Source organism: Macaca mulatta, chromosome 18 (assembly GCF_049350105.2).
Source record: "Macaca mulatta isolate MMU2019108-1 chromosome 18, T2T-MMU8v2.0, whole genome shotgun sequence".
Taxonomy (NCBI): domain Eukaryota; kingdom Metazoa; phylum Chordata; class Mammalia; order Primates; family Cercopithecidae; genus Macaca; species Macaca mulatta.
This window is the reverse complement of record NC_133423.1, coordinates 78,615,513-78,638,552: the sequence shown is the minus strand read 5'-3', so window position 1 is coordinate 78,638,552 and position 23,040 is coordinate 78,615,513. Positions and strand designations below refer to the sequence as shown.

The window sequence follows — 23,040 nt, the reverse complement described above, 5'->3', positions numbered from 1 at the left end:
CTCATATCTTACTTATATACCGTCTTACCAGTTATTTTTAGTGAACACTAAAGGCCTAGAAGATATAAAGTGAACCTCCATTATTTTGCCTAACAAATTAGAAACTGTAACGATAAAAAACAATTTTTTAGCCCTGGCATGGTGGCTCACGCCTGTAATCCCAGCACTTTGGGAGGCCAAGGCGGGTGGATCACAAGGTCAAGAGATTGAAACCATCCTGGCCAACATGGTGAAAAACCACCTCTACTAAAAATACAAAAACTAGCTGACGGTGATGGTTGTGCGCACCTGTAGTCCCAGCTACTCAGGAGGCTGAGGCAGGAGAATCGCTTGAACCCAGGAGGCGGAGGTTGCAGTGGGCCGAGATCATGCCACTGTACTCCAGCCTGGCTACAGAGCAAGACTCCATCTCAAAAAAAACAAAACAAAACAAAAACAAAAACATAATTTTGTAATGAAATACATAATTATAGTAAGCAACGTCATCACAGACCAAGATCCTAATACTTTTCCAGTAAGTTTAGCATTCTATTTCTGATGTCTGGTATCCAAATCACATGTAGTCCACCTCCAGAAGTGGTTAATTAACAGTCTTAACAATTCCAAACTCATTCCAAAAGAGGACAGGAGAGCACTGCAGAAGGCAAACGGCAGAGTGCCTTGTGTACATGATATCTGAGTTATACAAAAACCCTTGACTGATTATGTATTTATAAACCCTCACGATTAGTCCATTGGTCTAAAAAGAATCCAGTGTGGAAAAGGCAAGCCAAGTCTAACTTTTAACAATCACTTCTCTCCCTCCATTTTATTATATATCGGTCTATTCACACACAATTTGAACATGTGCAAATGATCAGGATTCCCATTAGTGATTTATTCAACAAATAGTAATGCCTGTGACATCTAAGAATCTATGAGAAATGTCTTATGAGAAAGCCAGAAGAAAATGAAAATTGGCTTTGCCCTCAAGGAGCTTACAATCTAGCTCTTCTATCTCTAAAATTTGTTCCCATGTCAAGTGAAAAGCAGCCAATTACTACAGTTTCTGGAAGAAACATATAAAAGAAATGTGTCAATGCCACTCCTGGCATTCAGAATTAACTTTCTCAACATACAAAAACAAAAAACAAAACCCTGAGTCACACCTGTACTACCTAAATGCAATATGGAGAGAAAAAAAATAATGAAGTGAATGAAACATAGCTGATCCTTGCACATATGAAATTTGCCAACTTCACTTTTCACTTTTTTTTTTTTTTTGAGATGGATTCTCACTCTGTCACCCAGGCTGAGGTGCAGTGGTGCCATCATAGCTCACTGCAACCTCGAACTTCTGGACTCAAGCGATTCTCCTGCCTCTGCCTCTAGAGCAGCTGGGACCACAGGCACACGCCACCACACCCAGCTAATCCAATTTCACATTTTTTAAAGTTCAACGTTTCTGAGGCATGGCTTGGATGCTGCCCTTTACCCACGAACATGCCAGGATAACTCTGGCTTTCTAGATAAGAAAACACATTTCACTTTATGGTATGATAACTCAAACAAATAGATATATTTCTTCCAAATGAAAAATCAGGCTAAATTTTAGTAGAAGTCTATTTTGGCTTGACTGATCATTTACATCAGCCTTAACAAGGACATGGGTCAGTACAACTGAGGCTGAAATCCTTTTTGGTGATGAGGAAACCATGGTTTAAATAAGCAATATAAATATTTGTTTCCACCCCCTTGCACGCAATTTAAAAATCCATCCAAATGATATTTGACACAGCTTAACTTTAAACAAATCCCAAGCAGGGAGTTATGGATTTTAATAAAGAGAAAACCATCACTAGGGCTCTCATACTTCGCTTCTAATATTAATGAGTTACCAGGCTCTCAAATTGGCGAGTGCTACTCTATTATTCACTAATAAGAACGCAGACCAAATTCTGCATCCGTTTTATAATCGGACGACAGTGCATCACTGTGTTCAATCCTCTGGAGCACGTGCAATTACCAGGCAGTTAGGGAAACACAAAACTTGGAGAAAGGATATTTCTGTATTGAAGGTGATGGTTTGGGTTTCAAAACCTACAAGTTCCACTCCTTCTCTGAGGCCAACTGTGATCAAGGGTCCTGCAGATCAGCAACACACAAGACACAACTAATGTGCCTGTGAGTCCAGAGCTCCAGCAGCCAATGGTCCTGGACTCCAAGAAAATAAAAAGGTTTCCACGCACCAGAGGACCAAAGGTTTTTACTGCTTAAAATATGCTCTTTACTGTTCATGAAAGTCCCCTTCATCTAATTCTTAAAAAGCCCAACTTACTCATTCAACTCACTTGTTCCCAAACGCTGAGACCTATTTTGCAAAAACCAAGTTTAAGACAAAGGAGCAGGTTTTTTTAATTAAAAGAAAAAGGAAGCCCACCGCCCCCACTGCATGTGGACCTTAATGAAACTAATCTAATAAACACTAGAAAGGTGTGCAAATGGGCCAGCATTTGCCGTCCATCCACCTGTGTCATCCAGGTAATAAAGGTGATCCTGGAGGTTGTAAACCCCTGTGACAGCGTGCCGGATTCGGCCCCACGCCGGACCCCCGACTCCGATCCACAGATCCTCTCCATGAGGGGCTCCCCTGGGCTTAGAACGCCCCCGCGTGCGCGTGCAGGCACACACGCGCGCACACTCACACGCTTGCTCGCACACCGCCAGTGCCTCTCCTTCCCACCTGGGACCCCCGAGCAGCCGGGCTGGGTGAACAAGTTGCCGCTGGCCGCGCGCTCCGCTAGGGGGCCGAGGGTGGGGAGGGGGAGCCCAGCGGGGCGCAGGGCCGTGGCTACCAGGGCCTGGGGACCTGCCCGCTCCCTCCGCGGCCGCCGAGCCCTCCCGCTGGGACCGGCAAGGAACTCCCCCGGCTTCTCCGCAGACGCTGCGCGACCGCGGGGACCTACCAGGGTCGCCAACCGCGCCGGGCAGGGGGCGACAGGGAGGGCAGGACACCGGGAGATCGCCGCCGCCCAAGCGGCCGCCAGGTCCCGGCTTTCGCTGCGGGCGCAGCCGAACACCGGCGGCCTGGGCCCGGCCGCTGCTCGGGGTCGGCGGAGACCGCGCAGCGCCTACGCCAGGCGGCCCGGTGGCTGCAACTGGGAACTTCAAGCAAAGTTTTCTGCTGTTCCTTTTGCAGCCGGCCAGGGACTCATAGTGGCAGCCGCCCAACCTTGAGCACTAGCCCAGGCCGCGGGAGGACGGAAGCCGAGCTGGGAGTCCCGGCTGGGGAGCTTGCCCTCGGGGTTCGTCCGCTCCGCCCGCCCGAGGACTGGGCGCCTGCCAGCCCCACGGCCCCTCGCCCAGCGCCCGGCTCACAGGCAGAAGCCGTGTCCGGCCCGCCGCGCCTCCCGCCCGGCCCCGACGCCAGCCTTAGCGCTCTACCACCAGGGAGCTGCCGGCGTCCCGCGCCGGCCCGCGCGTCTCGGGAACGGCAGAGGCGGTCCCGCTTACCTGAGAAGGTCTCGCCCGCCGCAGTTAGCAAAAGTCCGGCCAAAGTCGCCAGGCAAGTCCCAAGTCTCCTCATGGTGGTGAGTGCGCGCCGGGCCGCTCCCCGGCGGCGGTGGGTGGGCGCACGAGGGCGGTGGGGGCCGGGAGCTTTGGTTCCGAGGCAGCGAGGAGGGAAGGGTAAACAGCAGAGCACTGAGCCAAGCCCCCAAGGTGCCAACAGTTGCAGAAGTCCGAACTCCAGCGGCTCCAGGGGCGCGGGCACAGGGTCCTGGGTCCTCCTCCCCTGTCCCTGGACCCACTCGGCGTCTGGCGCCGCTGTCAGAGGGAGCTGAGGGCGAGCCCGCGGAGCCAAAATCTTCCCTCGGTTCCGGTGGCTGAGCTCGCCGCCTCTCGCCTTCCCCTGCCCGGGACCCGGGACCCGAGCTGCCGGCCGTGGCCGTGGCGGTGGCGGTGGCCGTGGCCGTGGCAGCGCGCGTCCCGCCCGCTGCCTCTCCACAGGCAGCCCAGAGCCCAGCCCCGGGCGGCGGCGCGCCGATGACCGAGCCCGCGCCGGCTGCGCGCGGGGCTCTTGCTCCCCGACTGACTGGCGGTGCCCCGCAGGCCGGCTGAAGGGAGCGCTCACGTCACGGCCGCCCGGCACCGCCGCGGCCCGCTAGAGGGCGTGAGCGCCCGCGCCCCGCCGGCCCGCGCCCGAGCGCCTCCGGGAGCTCTGCTGGGGGCGGCCCCGCGGCCACCGCCACTGCCGCCGCCGAAGCGGGCGTCAGCCGCGCGGGGAGGAGCGGCCACCAGGCTCCCCCCGCCCACCTCCTCGCCCCGGCCGCGTCTTCTATTTTGGTGGCTGGCTCTGGGGAGGGTGACTGTGGAAGGGGCTGTGCCGCCGCCAGAAGTTTGTCCCGGGTCACGAGCCGCGAGTAGTTTGTGAGCGCGGCCGGGCGGGACCAGCGGCCTGCGACCCAGCGGGCCGAGCCAGGCGGCTTCGAGCCCGGCGCCGGACGGCGATGTCACCGCACAGGGCCAGCTGCACCCGGAGTCGCCGGGCCTGCGCTCCTCGGCGGCTGCGGGAAACGCGAGCCAGGCGATCGCGGAGGCTCCAGAGGGCTGCGAGGTCCTCTGCGCCGCGGGCGGAGCGAAGTTGGCGGGCGCCGGGAGATGGCGCGGGAGCCGGGAGCGCAGAGCCCCGCGATCGCCAGCCCGCTCCCGGCCGGGCCCGCGGGGTACACGCCGCTGGCCCCGAGCAGTGGCGCCCGGGAAGCCGTTTCTGCTGTTCTGCCTCCTAATCATGCCTCGGCGTCCCGTGTGGGCCCGGAGCGAGCCGCAGGCAGTACACGGAAGGCGGTGGTCACACCAAAACCAGGGTTTGGACATAACCCGTGGTTTCTGTATCTGGTGCAAAGTGCTGGGAAACGGGAGAAAGAAAAGTGGGGAGTGAATCAAGGAATGTCTTGAAATATTTTAGTTTTACTATTTTGGGTCTGAGTGAATAAAAAAACCTTACAATGCTTCAGCAAAGAGTAAATTTTTTATTTTAATTGTAAAATTTTTTGTAAGTGATCCTTCTATCTTCCAGGGAATAAGCACATTGAGCCAGCACCAACCAGACAGCTGTAAGCTCCTGGCCTAGCTAACTGAACGCAATAGAAGGGTTGGGAAGAGGTTAAATTAGGAACCAAAGTAACTGAGTGACAGGGTTCTAGCAATGATTCTGGCTAGAAGGCAAACCGGTGATGCAGAGGCACCCGGGAGTTCTCCTGCATTTTTCCCACAAGAGGGGTCCTCTGCTCAGCGCTCACTGCTTTCTAGTGCTTATAAAGACGCAAAAAATAAATGGATTCTACTCTCAAATTGACCCTGTCTCCAATGTACACCAGAACCAAGAAAGATAGAGCTGTCATCCTCCTAAGGCAAATTTGGGGACTAGAAGACTTTTGCCTTTAGTGTAGCAACCAACACTCCTCTTACTTCAGGAAGTCCACTTAGTAGATACTTTCCAGACCTGTTCTTTAGAAGTCTCTATATTAATCATTTACTTGTTAATATGACCTTACATCATCCTGCCACTTCTCCCAACTATGTGCTTATGGAACCTTATCTTTAATTGTGAAATGAACATTGAAATCTCAGGAAGGAAGCAGTGTCTTCAAGATCAGCAAGTGCGGAGAGTCAAATCTGCAACCTAGGCTTTCAATTTTGATGTACTTGTGTTCTATACTGGAGTTCAAATTTGCTTTTTTTTAAAAAAAAATAGTAATAGGCTTTTCAATGGAGTTTTTCTGCTAGTGGGAGGACAGAGGTGCAAGCTAGGGGGATAAAAGTTGATCTTGATAAGTAACTTCTTTAAATTAGGTGAAGTTAATATTAGGGTGGGATTTCATTTGCGAAGTATTTTAATTCTTTCAGCAAATATCTGCTGAGGCAATACCATATGTCAGGCACTGTGCTAAGTACTGGAAGTTGTCTTAGGCTGGGTTCCCTCAGAAACAGACCTGGAGGTTAGGATTTAACTATAAGTGGTTTCGAATTGGGGAAGTGATCCCAGAAATCACTATAAGGAAGGTGAGACAGCAAGACAGAGGGAAAAAAAGCAGACATTGATATGGGATGTGTCAATAAGCAGGTTACGACTGTGGGCAAGGGAAACTCAATCCCCTGGTAGGGGGACGAGGAGGAGCAGGATGGAAGAGGAAGGGACCACACTTCGGACCTGCCACTGAGGCAGTAGACAGAAAGCCCTGCCAGTACTCCAACTGCTGCTGCCACAGGACTCCCCTTGGTAACCTCTACAAACCCTGTCCCTTCCGATTGTTACTTAAAGCTTAGGGGCAGGGTCTGTAAATTTCAATTACCCCTGTTCTCTATCTTTACAATGTTAAGTTGACTACCCTTTGCAGCCTTCCATCCACATTTCAAAGGGTGGTGGGATTTTTGCCAGCAGCTTCTGCCCTCTCAATTCATGACAACTACTGTTAGTTTACTCCCTCTTATAGGTAACCGGTCAGAGCAGCCTTTGAGCCTAAATGGAAGTCCACTGCTGAAATGAATGGATTGGACTTCCTCTAAGGAAGGGATGCTGTAGGAATCCTCCCAGTGGGACATTTGCTTTGACTTGTTTTTTCAGCAGTAGAGATTTAGTTTTAACCACATTTCACTCCTGACTCACTGGGGACAATAGAGACATTTGCAGAATGGCTGCTCAGAGTTAGGGGTGCTGTCAGGCCAGCCCCTGACATTGGTAGGGTTGGGCAAGAGTACAAATGCATAGCCACTTACCATATGCCTAATATTTCAAAGTTATTGATCAAGCTAGGAAACTACTATATATATTCCTACCTTGATACATATAACAACCAAATTGAAAGATAACACCTATGGATTTTATATGACAAAAAGCAAAATATCAGCAACTGAATTATGCATATCTACTAGACATTAGACATGTCTAGATTTTCTTTGATAGGCTATATAGATAAGTGACAAAATAAAGATATATGATTCATATATATTTATTCTATAAAATTGATATTTCTTTTTAGTAAAATCACTGTGTTGTTGTAATCAAGATTTTCACTGAATTTGTGTTCCATTGACAGCAGTGATTGACAGCTTTGCTGTTCTGTATGGTAGCACCTAACAGCATTTCAGGTGTTCTGTTCCTCAGTGGCACTAGCTACATTTCAAATGCTCAGTAGCTTCACATGGCTAGAGCTACTGTATTGTACAACATGGAGAGAGAACAAGTCCATCATCATAGAAAGCGCTATTGAACAACATTAATCTAAAAGATTCATCTATTCAGGCCCCGTGAGGTGGCTCACACCTGTAATCCCAGCGACTCAAGAGGCAGAGGCCAGAGGATTACTTGAGGCCAGGATTTCTAGACCAGCTTGGACAACATGGCAAGATCCTGTCGCTACAAAACAATTTTTTAAATAGTCAAACATGGTAGTTTATCCCTGTAGTCCCACCTACTCAGGAGGCTGAGGCTGGAGGATCATTTGAGCCTAGGAGTTTCAGGTTGCAATGAGCTGTGCACTCTACACTCCATCTGGGTGAAGAATGAAATCCCAATTCTAAAAAAATAAATGATTAATGTAGTAAAATCATACAAAATGTATGTACTTATACCACAAATATAAATTACTTTTTTTATTTCAGAAAATTAGAATTACTTTTCTATAGTTGTTAAAAGTTTTCTTTCAAATGATTTAAAGTTATCTATTAGAATTAAAATGCAGCCGGATGCGGTGGCTCAAGCCTGTAATCCCAGCACTTTGGGAGGCCGAGATGGGCGGATCACGAGGTCAGGAGATCAAGACCATCCTGGCTAACCCCGTGAAACCCCGTCTCTACTAAAAAATACAAAAAACTAGCCGGGCGAGGTGGCAGGCACCTGTAGTCCCAACTACTCGGGAGGCTGAGGCAGGAGAATGGCGTAAACCCGGGAGGCGGAGCTTGCAGTGAGCTGAGATCCGGCCACTGCACTCCAGCCTGGGCGACAGAGCGAGACTCCATCTCGAAAAAAAAAAAAAAAGAATTAAAATGCAAAATACAAATTATGACAATGAATATAAACACTGAAATAAAAGTTGTTTTTTAAAGTATAAACATTTTATTTAATATTTGGAAATGTAATTACACCTTATTAATGTGTAAATAAAACATAAACTTCTTAGCAATTCCAGCATTCATTGTCCACCTGGTTGTTAACATAAATAATCAGTATTATGTTTCATGTGTTATAACTTCACATCTACCATTTTAACAGTAACATAATTATTTAATTTTGCAAAATATTGGCCAATCACCATGTTCAACTGCATGCAAATACTATACTGCTGTATGACTTCTTCCAGAACCATGAATTGGAACAAAAAGAGAAGCAAGAAAATGGATGTTTGGAATTGCTAGGAAATCCTCATTATTTAAGACCATATGATCTGCTTGTTATCTAAAAGGAAGGTTTTGACAGTTTAATTCATTGGACTTTTCTTTTAATCAAGCGCCTCCACTATACATCATCCACACGTTTAGGAGCGTCCGTCTTCCACGTCAGCAGCAGCACACCCTGCAAATCTTCAGCTTGTGGGACTCAGTCACCTTTGTTTCAAGGACAAGGGGCTATAGGGGAAAAGTGTTTCTCTGGGGCCTTAACAGTGTTGGTTTTGAAAGCAAAGGTTTAGGGTTATGTTTTATGCAGTCTTAACACTGAGCACCAGACCCCTACTGACAGAAGTGGCTGCATGTTCCTTAATAAATGTATTTTTATAGGTCTGTGATGCCCCGTGCAGGAGCCCATCCTGCCAGTTGGTGGGCAGAATTGCTGGCTGTACTTGTGCGGTGCTGGTGCCTGGCAACAGTAACTCTGCTCTTGAGATTTGTCCAAACCCCATTAAAGTCAAAATGTAAATATAAAAATGAAAACTGATCTGACCATAACCTATCCCTACCTACCCAAAACGTTATGTTGAATTAGGAGGTTAACCCCGTGCGGAAAGTTCCTAAACTAGCCGAAGTATTTGCCAAGAAGCATGGACAAAATGATCATTTAGATACCTCCCAAGGTCACTCACTTGTAACCAGATGGAAAAAGAAAAGATTGTGATTGTTTCCATTGCTCATGTTTTCTTATCTAGGCCTTGCTGAAATGATTGCTTCCCACTTTTAGATGCATGTTGGGATTATGAAAGTGTGGTTTGAGAGAAATGGAAAAGGTAAATAAGCATTCTTGTATAGGTTTCCAAAATGATATATTCTCTTTTGTTTATCAAGGATAGCAAGTTGTAGGGAGTGAGGAAGGATAGGTAGGAGAATGAAAGGAAGGGAAGGAAGGAAGGGAAGAAGGAAGGGATGAAAGAGAGACAGAGAGAGCACTACCCAGAGTCCAACTTCATTTGAATCCCAACTGTGTGAGTTAAATGAGTTCATTTCCACTTCCTGATTTGTAGAAATGGAATTATATGTGAAAGCTCTGGGTAAACTCTGAGGCGCTGAGCAAACTTGATTATTTATTATGTTGATCTCTGATTAAGCAAAGCTGGGAGTGAGTAGTGCCTCATCCCACTCCCCACCCATCTCGCCCCCATTATTCTTTCCCTCAGAGGACTGTGCAGGCACGCGCAGCAGTGGGGCATCGGCCACGTGATATGCAGATCCCTGTCCTTGTGCACACGCACGATTTGCGTCGACTTTACTTAGCTTCAGGCATGAGAGGAGCAAATAAAACTTTTCACCCAGGACTGACTTCACTTCACAGCTTCCCTCACCTTTTGAATGTGTATACATGAAACCAGGGAAAATGGGATGAAAATGAAAAACACATCATTAGTTTTTCACAGGGGTCAGAAGAAACCAGGTCATTTAAACTGTCACCAGCGAAGCCCTGTTTCACCTGAACAAATGACAAAAAGGGAGCAGGTGCCCTTTTTTGTGGCTGTTCATATCCTACCTAGGGTCAGAACCTGTCACTGACAAAAGGCAAAGCTCATCCAAGCATAGTTCAAAGCCACCTTTGTATAAAGGCTTAAACCACTAGGATGAATTTTTTAGATGCCCCAGGAATTCCTTCTCGTGGCCTGATTAAAAGCAGAGAGGTAATAGGTTTTAGTTCTTTGCTTTGCTCACATTACCCACAGAATACAAATTAATCTCTGCATTGTTGGTGCTGAGGCAGTGTATTGCATACTCTTTTTTATGTTAGGAAAACGTTATCAGCCTCTCACACTGTTACCCTGTGTGACACTGGGAAATTCACTTAACCTCTCTGTGTTTCAGTTTCCTTATCGGTAAAACAAAGATAATCATTGTCCACACTTCACAGAGTTGTTCTGAGGATTAAATAATAATGTAATAAGTATTGTAATAAAACAATAGTTCCTGGCTGGGTGCAGTGGCTCATGTCTATAATCGCAGCACTTTGAGAGGCCAAGGCAAGAGGGTCACTTGAGCCCAGGAGTTTGTGACCAGCCTGGGCAACATAGTGCGACCCTGTCTCTATACAAAATAAGTAAATAATTAGCCGGGCATGGTGGCACACGCCTGTGGTTCCAGCTACTTGGAAGGCTGAGGTGGGAGGATCACTTGAGCCTTAGAGTCACGGCTACAGTGAGCCATGATTGCACCATTGCACTTCAGCCTGGGCGACAGAGCAATACCTTGTCTCAAAAAAAATCAGTTCCTGGCACATCATTAGTGATGTAAAAGTTGTTGTTGTTGATTATATTAACCAATGATTTTTAAATTAAATACTAAAGAGAGCCAACCATGCATAAACTCCACGCTGGGGTTTTATACGTGTGCAGATGAGTTGGAAATATCTAACTAGGCCCAGTTATTTAGATGGGAAGACTTTCCAATAGATGTTCCTGTCCTTTCTCGTCACACTCTTCTTTCTGGGCATAATAGTTTATATCAGCTGCCAGACTCAGCACCAGTAAAACTGCATGGTTTATCATGGCAAGCCCTTAGTGCTTCTCCATCTACAAAATGAGAATGACTCCTGTGCTGTCTACCTTCACTGTGTTGTACGAGAGCCAATGACAGTGTGTGTGAAAGTTCTTTATAAACAGGGAAAGCCTATGCACATGGAAGGTAGTATACTGGGCCCTCAATTACTAAACTTTGATGATGAATAAGGATGATCTAAGATCTATGACAGAGTTTCTCATGAAGCTCTTTTATTTAGTTTTATCAAATAGGACTGAAAGTTCACAATTTACACATAGGTCACATTTTTATAAAAATCTTTTTCTGATTGGAACTTTTACCTATTCTCTATTTTAGGTGAAATGACTAGGTAGGTTGATAATCTCTAAAAATTCTCCTTGTAGTCACGGGATCAGTAGCAGGGCAGATCTTAGAGGCAATCTCAATATACAGTACCAGAAAATATGAGTATTACAGCCATGTCTGAGCCTGTGCTCCTAGGAACCGGGAGACCCAGGAAATGACCTCATGGAAGGTCCCTGACACCAGTCAGATCCCCTCTGAGAGTTGCTTTGTATCTGCAGGTCTCCTGGTGACTTCCTTGATCGAAGTGCGGGCAGAACACCAGGGCTACCTGACAGCGAGGGCCCCTGGGGCAACAGGTCACGCTGTACCCTCTCATTCCACTCCTGCATCCTGAACTAGGGGAAACAACTTCCTACACAAAAGCAGTCTTCTGACCAGAATAGCCCGACTGCCCTGTCCCCTGGGGACAGGAGACCGGATGAGGCTTTTTCCTGTCCGGAAGCAGGGTTCCATCTACAAGACCAGTGGCTGCAGCCACGGTGTAGACATAGTAACCACCTGCCCACACACATATTGGCAATAGTTTTCAGACTGGTTAATCATCTCTAGAAAAAGCAAAAAGCCAATTTATGAAGATTTTATCAGAGCCCTCTGGAGGTCACTGTACAGTCTCTCTACTTTTGTTTAAGTCTCCAAGAAGTACTAGAAGAAAATGCTTTCTGTGAACTTTTTGGAGCTGGGAAGTTTTAGAGATCTGCTGGCTCACTCAGCGGGTATGAAATGACACTTCGCTGTTTGAATCACAGTCAGTTCAAAGGCACAGGCGGCAGCTCACCAAGTAGCAGCTACTTTCCACGTGAGGGTTCATTAAAGGAGACAGCGTCTGTCCCCGTGTACCTCTTTTTGCCCAGAGCCTTTGAACTAACATTTCATATTAGTTCTTGTGCCTTTGTCTGAGACAACTGTTTTCCTCAGAACACATTTTGGGGGTTCGTCAGATTTTCCAAAACTCAGGGTGGAAATTATAGTACTTTATCATGTTCCCATGGATTTATAGTTCCTTTTTATTTTACTTTCTTTAAAACAAATCCTTTGAAGCTGATCGGTATGTTTCTAAAAACTCAGCTTGACTAATACTATTAAGAAACGTTATGCTAACAATGTCTTTCCTACCTCAGATTGAATTATTGCAACAATGGCGTCCTAGGTCCTTGATCTGTAATAAGGCTGGGTTTCCAACAGAATATGAAAAAAATAAAAACATTTCAATGCTAACATCAAAGAAAAGATCATCTTTAGTCTCTCTTCATCTTTGATATTTTAAAGTTTCCAAATGTTGTGGTTGGAATTGACAATTTCTAGACAGTCATTACTGTCAAGATGAGACAAGCTGCAGAGGAAAACATTCAAACTTATCTCAGTATGTTTTTTAAGCTAACATTTACTGAGTTCTCACTATGAACGAAGTGTTTTGCTAGGGCATTAAACCTCTGAAAGTCATGTACAGTTTTGATGCCCATTTTAGAGATGAGGAGACTGAGGCTTAAAGCTAGAATGACTTAGATGTTATAAAGATAAGGCAGCATAATTAGGCTACAGTCACTCAGCTAGTAGTAACTGGTAGAGCTGTGATTTGTAGGCAAATATTCTCATTTCCAGAGCTCCCTTTCTTACCCATTCTGCTGTATTTTCCATCTCCATCTTTGTCCTTTTTCTACCATAAACTCACCATCAAATTGTTGTCTAACTTGCCATCCACTGGCCACATGCTACACTGATCTAGTTTAGATAATGATCTAAAAGCTCCCATCTAAATTGTATTCATCCATCAAAGACATATAAGTTAGGACTGAGACAATCTGTGGGTAACAGAAAACCCAGCCAACACTAGGGTAGAACATTGGTTAAGGGCACACTGTCTGTTTTCAAAGTCCAGCCTTTCCACTTGCTGAGTTACTTAGGTAAATTATTCAACCTTTCCATGCCTCAGCTTCCTTATCTAAGGATTGGGATAACAATGGTAGTCACTGTTTAAGGTTCACATGAGGATTAAACATGAATTCATATAAACTACCTAGAAAATGCTAGAAACATTTGCTGTTGTCATTATTTAAACAAATAAAGGGGTTTAGTTTCTCACATTTAAAAAAAATCTGAGGTAGGCAGTCCAGGTGGTGCAGCCACATCACAAAGCCAGGAAGGAACCAGGCTCCTTCTGTCTCCCTGTTTGGACATTTCCTGCATGTCGGTTTCATTCTCCGGGTTGTAAAATATAAGTACCTCCTTCGGCATTCCAGACAGAAGAAAGAGGAAAGGCAACGGACAAAAATGACTTATTCCAGTGGCCTTTGGATTTTATTCCAGAAGGGAAGGCCTCCTAAAGGTTTTCTCCTACAGCTCATTAGCCACAATGATGCCCTATGGTCATGCTTGCTTCAGTGGAGGGGGAGGTTTAGTCCTTCATTTTCCTCTCCAGTGGAGGAAGGGAGGGGAGAATGGGACTGGGAATGGGTATTGAGTGAACTGACCTTCAGTACTGCCCAACAGGCCCAGCTCAAACCCCACCTACTTGTCTTCCCCAATTATCAACATTACCTGTGCCATTTCTTTGGCACTAATTTTTGGTTCTCTCTGCCTAGGAACCATACTTTTGCATGGTTGGTTTCTCCTCAACCTTCAGGTTCCAGTTAATGTCTTCTCAGAAAGTGATTCTCTAGCCACCCATTGAATATATGTCCCTCCTCTCACTCTCTTTCTTAGCACCCTGTTTATTTCCTTTATAATGCTTAATTTTCAGGGTGAGAGAGAGAATATTTGTTGTATTCCTGATAAGCAGGGCTTTCTCCCTGCCCATGGTATAAACTATGGCCCTAGTAAGAGGGCGGGGTACTGTCACCTCAGGAAGGAGGATATACTGTGTAAGCTCACATCAGAGAGGATGTGGAAAACCATCCCCTTCTACTGCAGTAGATAACTGAAAGAATAAAGGAAATGAGCTGGGCGCGGTGGCTCACACCTGTAATCCCAGCACTTTGGGAGGCCAAGGCAGGCGGATCACGAGGTCAACAGATTGAGACCATCCTGGCCAACATGGTGAAACCTTCTTTCTACTAAAAATACAAAAATTAGCTGGGCGTGGGGGCACACACCTGTAGTCTCAGCTACTCGGGAGGCTGAGGCAGGAGAATCACTTGAACCTGGGAGTTGGAGGTTGCAGTGAGCCAAGATCTTGCCACTGTAATCCAGCCTGGCAAAAGAATGAGACTCTGTCTCAAAAAAAAAAAAAAAAAAAAAAAAAAAAAAGGTGGCGGGGAGGAAATGAAATTAAAGCTAAGGGGTAAGGCATCAATGCAGAGCTGTCCAAGAATATCGGGATTCATGCCCCACCTCTAGAGAATAGTCTGAGGAGATGGCAGAGCACTCAAAGAAATCCCAAGTTCAACATGGCACTAATTTAACTAGGTCAGGCCTAGTAATTCCATAGCTGCACAGGGCAGTAGCTAGATGTGGAATCAATGAATGAATGAATGATTCTGAAAGATCATTTTGATGGGATGTGACTATTTTGATGGGAAGTGTGATCTTAGCCTCACTACAATATAGCTACAGTGTGATGTTTTGCTTCCCTGGAAAGATGATGACCTCTTTAAGGCAGAGACTGCCTTTCTCTTCTTTGCTCCCCTTTGGGATCTCTCACTGAGGCACTTCATGGGTGTGTGTTAATTGATTGAAAATGAGGATGAACATTAAAATAACAGAATCAGGAAGAAGCGAAGGAGTGTAAGTCCAAAGGTTGCCTGCATTTTTCTTCAGTGAGCCTTATAGCTCAGCAGAAAAAGAGATTCCAGCAGATGGTACAGGCACATACTGCCTGCTCCCTTCTGTGTTTCAGTGCTACTTTAGGGTGGAAGAATAGCCTTGAAGGTAATAAGATTCCCAAGGAACATCTGAGATTTAAAAAATCAGTATTTAACCCTAAGCAATAGAGCTTCGTGCTTAGATCATGACTTGTATCATACGCATCCTTACCAGGGAACTAAGCTGGTGTCTTGAAATCTTGATTGAACTTTTAGATTTCATTTTGTTTCCCTACCAAACGATTTACTTGGATTTTTTAAACAAAAATATTTGCTTGGTAGAAATGTAGATGTCGTATTCCTGCATAATACTGTCATTTTTGTCAAATTTCACAGATATTCAATCGGCAACCAGAATCAGCCCTAGTGCCCTCTTGTTCTAATTGTCCTCTCTATGTTCAGATAGCTCTATCAGGCCACGTGACTCACAGATGCTTCTTTTGGGAATTCACAGTCCTGATTCCACCCCTTGCTATCAGTGTGACCTTGGGACACACAGGAACCTCTCTGATCCAGTTTCCACTCAGGTTAAAGGGACTAATACCTGTACTTGCTGATTTGTGAAAGAATCAGAAGGATGAAATGAGATGTATGTGAAACACTTAGTGTGCTGTTAGGTGCTATGTGGATGAAAATTATGACTTATGAATATTACCATTAGCCTCTACTTTAGGCCCTTTTTATAGGAAAAGATAGAGCAGAAAAGTCAAATAATTTATCAGGGCTTTGGGTTTAAAATGGCAGATTGAACTCACACTTTTACCTTTACCTCCTCCTGAAAGCTTAAAATAATAACAATAGAAGGATAAGGGGAAGTGTAATTAAGCCACAAAGGCAAAGAATGCAAGAGAAGTCAACAGCAACAAACTTTTGAGAGTCGAAAAGCAGGAAAAAAAGAGTGGCAACTGACTCAACAGAGCAAGGAAAAACGAATCCGTAGCCAGCCAGCATTTGGGAGACCCAAGAAGTGTTCTGATCTGCACAAAAGAAGTGCCAAAGGCCTCAGGAGTTGGAGCTTAAAGTAGGCTGCAACCAGAAGGATTGGTTAAATATTTTTTAATGTAGTGAACTACCCTTCCCCCAAATCATCCTTTATCCACTTAGCTGAGGTGAGTTGAGGCCTCTTATCCACTCTGGCTGAAGATGAGAGGTTAATTATCTGAAAAAGTTTTAACAGAAGGTGTTCCCACTAGTGGAGACTCTGGCTCAACTGAGGTTGTGTGCCTCAGTTGAAAATAAATTTATGTGACAGTGCAAGTGATGGATGTTGAAACATCTCAACCCTTCTTTCCTCTCACTTCCCAGAATGCTGACAGTCAGCCTTTTCCCCTCCACAGACATCAAAAATCGAGAAGCAGAAATATCATTTGACCCAGGAATCCCATTACTGGCTATATAACCGAAGGAATCTAAATCATTCTGTTATAAAGATACATGCACATGTGTGTTCATCGCAGCACTATTCACAATAGCAAAGACATGGAATCAACCCAAATGCCCATCAATGATAGACTGGATAAAGAAAATGTGGTACATATACACCACAGAATTCTATGCAGCCATAAAAAGAAACAACATCGGCCGGGTGCAGTGACTTACGCCTGTAATCCCAGCACTTTGGGAGGCCAAGGCGGGCAGATCATGGGGTCAAGAGATCGAGACCATCCTGGCTAACACGGTGAAACCCTGTCCCTACTAAAAATACAAAAAATTAGCCAGGCATGGTGGTACACACCTGTAGTCCCAGCTACTTGGGAGGATGAGGCAGGAGAATCTCTTGAACCTAGGAGGCAGAAGTTGCAGTGAGCCAAGATTGCACCACCACACTCCAGCTTGGGCAACAGAGCGAGACTCCATCTCAACAAAAAAAAAAAAAAAAAAAGAAACAACATCATGTTCTTTGCAGGGACATGGATGGAGCTGGAAGCCGTTACCCTCAGCAAACTAATGCAGGAACCGAAAACCAAACACCACATGTTCTCACTTGTAAGTGGGAGCTGAAGGATGAGAACACGTGGACACATGGTGGGGCACAACACACACTGGGGCCTGTTAGGGGGTTGAATAGCTAATGGATCCTGGGCTTAATAATACCTAGGTGATGGGTTGATCTGTGCAGCAAATCACAATGGCACATGTTTACCTATGTAACAAACCTGCACATCCTGCACATGTACCCCAGCACTTAAAATAAAATTTGATGACAAAAATAAAATAAAATAATGCTCACTTTTAAATAAGAGTGGAAAACCAGAGACCCCTCCCCCCAGCAAGAAAACTGGGGAAAACCCCTAATAAAAAATATAAATATGGCCAGGTGCAGTGGCTCACATCTGTAATCCCAGCACTTTGGGAGGCCGAGGCAGAAGGATCACTTGAGCCCACAAGTGCAAGACCAGGCTGGCCTACATAGTGAGACCCCCATCTCGAAAAAAGATTTTTTTTAATTGGCCAGGGGTGATGGCATATGCCTGTGGTCTTAGCTAGTCAGGAGGCTGAGGTGGGAGGACCTGAGCCAAGGACGTCTAGGTTGCAGTGAATTGTGATCGTACCACAGCACTCCAGCCTTGGTGACAGAGAGAGACCCTCTCTCAAAAAAAGTATAGAATTTGGGATATAAGAGATTCAACATAATAGAGGCCAAAAAAGTTCTGAGGCTTATAATACAGGGATGAGAGCTGTGCAGAAAAGTTAGTGAAAACTGGATTGGATCAGGGGATCCATGAGACATGTCATCAAGAAGATGAAATTGACAGAACACTTAATATGCTAGACATAGTGAGGAGATATAAATATTTATGGGTAGAATTTGGAATGAATTGGTGGTAGAAATTAGATGATTAGAACTTAAGCCAGCAAAAACATGTCTATTATTAACTCTAAAATGTTAGGAAGGAAAGGAAATGTTACCACCTTATACAATAGTGTGTCAGCTGCAAACAGCATTGGTTGTCATAATAATGTTAACCATGAATATTTCCCTGACCAAAAGAATCATAGAACTCTAGTGAGAGGACAGAAGTGTGGCGTTTCTGCAGTATGGGAGTAGAGAGGTGGTTGTGGTGAGGGGTGTTAGAAAAAATAAAGAACTGAATTATTATCTCCCAAGGTGGGAGTCAATGGCAAAGTCCTAAATTAACAGTATAAACATGATAGTTAGAGATGTGAAGGTCTATACCAACGTAAATGGCCAACAAAGTTGAAATGACTGTCTCTCAGAAAGGGAGATGCATATGTGTGTGTTTGGGTTGTGGATACTGCATTCATTACTAGAGATTTTGTGCATATGTAACTTTAATACAACTGTAAACTAAATTTCCTAAAAAGTCAACTAAATTGCCAAACTACATTTTTGGGACAAGGGACAAAATTATAGGTTCTCACCTTGAATTTTTTCTTTGTTCATTGAATTATACAACTTGCCCCATTTCTAAGCGCTCAAGGTACTGAATCTACAAATGAACAGTGGCCAGAATATGTATAAAAATATAACTTTGATGCACGATCTCCTGCAACCAGCTGGGGAAGCCAAATAGTTTTCTATATTAACCAGTCTGTGAAAGCAGCCTGCTGTAACTCTGACCTATAGGAAGTCAGACTACTCTCTCTAGCAACCAGTGCAGGAAATTAAAAAATAACCTCTGTAGCATTCAGCCCCAAAAGTCCAGAACTTGATTAATAACTGACAGCTTTCCTAATTTTTGTCCCTGCTTCCAACTTAGGATCAATCAGAGAAAGCCAAATATACAATCCAAACGAATCACATAGGATCCCCTGCTCCCAGTCAGCAGCCTCCAATTTCCCTGGCCAGTGGCCTCCAGTCAGGGCACACCTGGAGCTGCTTTTTCTCCACTATAAAGTCTTCCCACTCCTCTGCTTGCCTTTGAGTCTTGGCAAAATACAAGTGATGGTGGCTGACTCCTTTGCTATAACAGGCTCTGTATAAATACCCTTTGCTTGTTCTCATTTGGTTGGTCTTCATTTACTTCTACATACTATTTTTAGGTATTGCAAATTTTTAAATATTGAGAACCATTTGATTTGTCAAAAATTGATGCCCACTAAACCAGTGATTCAAGTTCAAGAAGATGTAATCATTTCCTGAAAAAAATCCTTACATTTATCCACCCACATGTTGCATTCTATTTCCATGTGCAAAGTGCTACACTGGGTATTACAGAAAATACAAAAATAAATTAGACGATTTGAGTATTTCACTTAATTGGATTTAATAATTTCATAGTTTCTAAAATTCAGATAATCAAAGTTATCTTAGGATTAGGAACTCGAAGCTATAGTCATACTTTTAAGAAAATGGAACGTAATTTTAAAAAGCAAGTTGCCAAAATGAGAGATCAAGTTGTACTTTTGTTTTGTTTTGTTTTGTTTCATTTTTGAGACGGAGTCTTGCTCTGTCCCCCAGGCTGGAGTGCAGTGGTGCTCTCTCGGCTCACTGCAACCTCTGCTTCCCAGTTTCAAGCAATTCTCCTGCCTCAGCCTCCCGAGTAGCTGGGACTACAGGCACCCGCCACCACGCCCAGCTAATTTTTATATTTTTAGTAGAGACGGGGTTTCACCATGCTGGCCAGGCTAGTCTCGAACTCCTGACCTTGTGATCCACCCACCTTGACAAACTCCCAAAGTGCTGGGATTACAAGAGTGAGCCACAGCTCCCAGCCGTATTTTGATATTTTTTATTTTACATTTTATCTCACATAGTCCAATTAAAATTTTCTTACTTAACTATCTTGGCATATGTCTAAAATTTGCTTTTCTTCCCCCTTGAAATCTTATGTTAACTACTACAAATACAAGTATTAATTGTATTTCATTTACCCACTGAATTGAACTGAATTTAAAACTGAATTGCAGATGTCCCATGAAGGGGCACATATATGATTATGGAAAATTATTCTATTGAAAATAACAGTAGTTTTTATAGTGATATAAATCTAAGAAAGCAAAATAAATTGAAGTTGGAGAAACAGATGTATTCAGTAAAAAACTACTGTGTGCACGTGGTGAACCAGTCTTTAGCAAGATTCGAATAATGCAATCAGTAGGAATTTGGCTGGCCTGTGGAGTTTTCAAAGGCATGGATGTTCCAATAATAGCTGGAAATTTGTTGTGGACACGAGGCTATTAAGCCTGTCTCCTGCTGCATTCAATATAGTGGTAAAAACTATTATTAAATAACTGATTTTATAGCAACTGTTACAATTATTTGTCCAAAGTATAAATTAAAGTTTATGATGGGTGCAAATGTACATCTTAAAATGTATAATACTAATTTAGGCTCCTTTCACGTTTTAAAATAACCACTCAGATGAAAGAACAGTGACTACCAAAATAAGAGTAAATTAATAAGGCTGACAGGAAGACTTTTCGAAAGTGTAAAACATTAAATGTGCCTTTACTTTTCAAACACAGAGTCCTACAATTATCAGGGGTCTTGTCCCTTGCTGAGTGCACACAACTTCCATTAGCAGTAATGGCCATGACGCACATGAAACCCCGAGAAACAATTAAGGAGCACAAATGACGGATCTGGTCCCCGAGCCTCCTGGGTCACGTGTTGACACCCACCACACCTGGTGAGGTAGAACCGGAACTGATTAACCCACTGATGCCAGTCAGTCTTTCTAGCTGTTGCTTCTACCTGCATCATTTCCTCCCTTGAAGCCCCTGAAATCAAACTTGTCAATTCATAAAAGACAAAATTCTTCAGTAAATGAAAAGCCTCACACTTAGGCACGAGCAAAGCTTCTCTGGTGCCGGGATAGGAACTGATCCCATTTTCTTTCCCTAGTTTGTTCCCTGCATCAGAATGATTTCAAACTTGGAAAGCCTTTTATCACTGAAGCTTTTTAGAAATGACAGATTGCCAGGCCCTGCCCGATGTTCACAGCGTCTCTGAGGCTGGGAGTTGGCAGTGCGCTTCCTAAAGACCTTCATGAGGTTGGGGGCCGGGGTGTGAGCAGGGTCTGAGAAGCAGTAGCACTACCCTGTGATATTTAACTCAGTATTCAGCAAAAAGTGAAAGCACATAATACGTATCTGAGGATAGAACAATTTTAAGGAGGATTTTAAAGTATATTTTTATACATACATTATACATTATATATACATAAATATGTATATTATATATATTATAGACATATATATTCCTGAAAATTCTCAGGAACAACTTGACTCTACCATTGACTAAAAGTAAATATTCATAGTAATAAAATGCACACATGGGTATTCCAGAGCATGGAGTTTAAATAAAAAATATTAAAAGTCCCTAAGATTGTTAATAGACCCAATGTGAGATGCATATAAAACACACACAGTTATTTGGAAAATGAAAATTTTTAGGAGAATAGAAGAGTTGGAATCCACTCTAGAAGTCATATAATCTAGGTTTTTAAAAAAAAAAAAATCTGTTTGATCATCATAATCATCTGGGGGGGATTTGTAAAAGGATCAGTTACGAAAATCTCCTCCCTAACTACTGAATCTAAATTTCAGAGAGTGGCCCTAGGACTCTGTATGGTTTAAAATTTTGAAAACACATCCCATGACTCATGTGGGAATTCTAATTTTTCTTCCCAAGAGTCCTTGTTCTTTCAGTGCGTCCTTGGATGGTGTGGCTTCCTGCAATTGATTGTCTGTTCACTGTCCTTTGAATAAATCTGTCTGCCTGGTTCTCACTGAAAGTGCAGGGGCAGGTGCGGAGTTGAGAGGTGGCATCTTTCCCCAGGTTCTGGACTGTGGTCTACCAGAGCACCAAGATCCAGTTAACTATTTGGCAATGTTTTTACATTTTTGGCTCATATTGATCTAGCAAGCGGTTAACCAAAAATGTTGAGTTTTGTTTGTTTGTTTTTAAAGTATTGTTAAGCCATAGTTTCTTCATCTTTTGTTTGTGAATTTGAATGTTAACCTAGTGCAGAGGCCACTTAAGGTTGGTCTTGTTACATTTAATTCAAGATTCAGGTTTTCAGGTTCATTTTGGATTTAATCTTTTAATATATTAATCTGTGCCTCTCCCTGCTAGTGTCAGGCTTGGATGTGTACAGAAGCCATTTCTGGCCTTACTGAAGTTATTAAGAAACACATTAAAGGAAAGAGAGGTGTAGGCACATCCCTAAAGTCTCCTTTCTGCATGAACAATAGTTGTCGCCCTCTTCGATCGAGTTTTCACCTGGCCACACACTTGCCACATGTCTAACCATTCAGCCCAGGCTTCCCCATCTTGTTAACAGAAATTCCATAAGAAAGGCCTGTACAGTTGCCTTCCTTGAAATTAAATCTTGACACCTACCTTGTTTAACATTACCCCAAATCTCTGTATCTGCAAGGTATATTTTATTTTATATGCTCAGAATATTTTATGTGAAAAGCGCAGCTGTCAATAGATGCATTCCCCATTTCACAACCTCTTTTTAAAATTTTCTTTTCATAGAAACAGTTTTACCAAAGTAAAATTTCTTATGAGATTCTTTTTTCTAAATTTCCACCAACATACACTTCTCCTTTCGTGACAATCTTCTAGCTGGTCCAAAGGCCACAGTGTCTGACAGTAATTCGCCGAGGTACCACATTTCAATTGCTTCAGCACATTTCAATTAGGAGACCTTTGAGGTGAGAAAGAAGAAGAAATGGAGTGGGAGTCAGGTGATGCTAAAAGAAAAACAACATGAAAGGCCAGGGTAAGGAACATCTTTGGACAATGGAAAAAGGAAAAGTAAACCTCACAAGAAGTCTCAGGAAGACCTTGACTCTACCTTCAACTCAAAGTAACTTCATAAAATGCACACATGTGGGTATTCCAGAGCACTGGGTTTAAATAAAAAATTTCCCAGATCCCTAAGATTATGAGTGGACCTAATGTGAGATACTTTTTCAGAAGTTTTAGTCTAATAGTGAAGATGTAATTTATATTAGGCTTTGTGTTGGCAAAAAGAAAAAGAAAAAACGTCTT

General features: G+C 43.9%; 2 protein-coding genes and 1 long non-coding RNA gene across 17 annotated transcripts in view; 1 reads left to right on the top strand and 2 right to left on the bottom strand.

Moving 5' to 3' along the window:
• Window positions 1-4,100, bottom strand: part of PTPRM (protein tyrosine phosphatase receptor type M) — an 829,686-nt gene extending 825,586 nt beyond the window's left edge. For 12 of the 13 annotated variants that reach the window (XM_077975162.1, XM_077975163.1, XM_077975160.1 and 9 more), the window contains exon 1: window positions 3,493-4,100. Coding sequence is in view for 9 of the 13 variants with exons in the window: in XM_015121553.3 (XP_014977039.3) it covers window positions 3,493-3,565 (73 nt within the window). In the remaining 4 variants the exon portion in view is untranslated. Of the gene's footprint in view, window positions 1-2,945; window positions 3,075-3,492 lie in introns of those variants that run through there. The other variant, XM_077975161.1, reaches the window with a different exon arrangement.
• Window positions 1-23,040, top strand: part of LOC106994417 (uncharacterized) — a 216,520-nt gene that overhangs the window by 43,030 nt on the left and 150,450 nt on the right. The window contains exon 2 of one of the 2 annotated variants that reach the window (XM_077975203.1): window positions 397-4,119. In XM_077975203.1, the coding sequence (XP_077831329.1) occupies window positions 2,617-3,216 (600 nt within the window). In that variant the 5' untranslated portion in view covers window positions 397-2,616 and the 3' untranslated portion in view covers window positions 3,217-4,119. Of the gene's footprint in view, window positions 1-396; window positions 4,120-23,040 lie in introns of those variants that run through there. The other variant, XR_013408328.1, reaches the window with a different exon arrangement.
• LOC106994416 (uncharacterized) overlaps window positions 22,406-23,040 on the bottom strand; it is a 131,244-nt gene continuing 130,609 nt past the window's right edge. For both annotated transcript variants that reach the window (XR_013408331.1, XR_013408330.1), the window contains one exon: window positions 22,406-22,693. This is a non-coding gene — a long non-coding RNA (uncharacterized LOC106994416). The remainder of the gene's footprint in view (window positions 22,694-23,040) is intronic.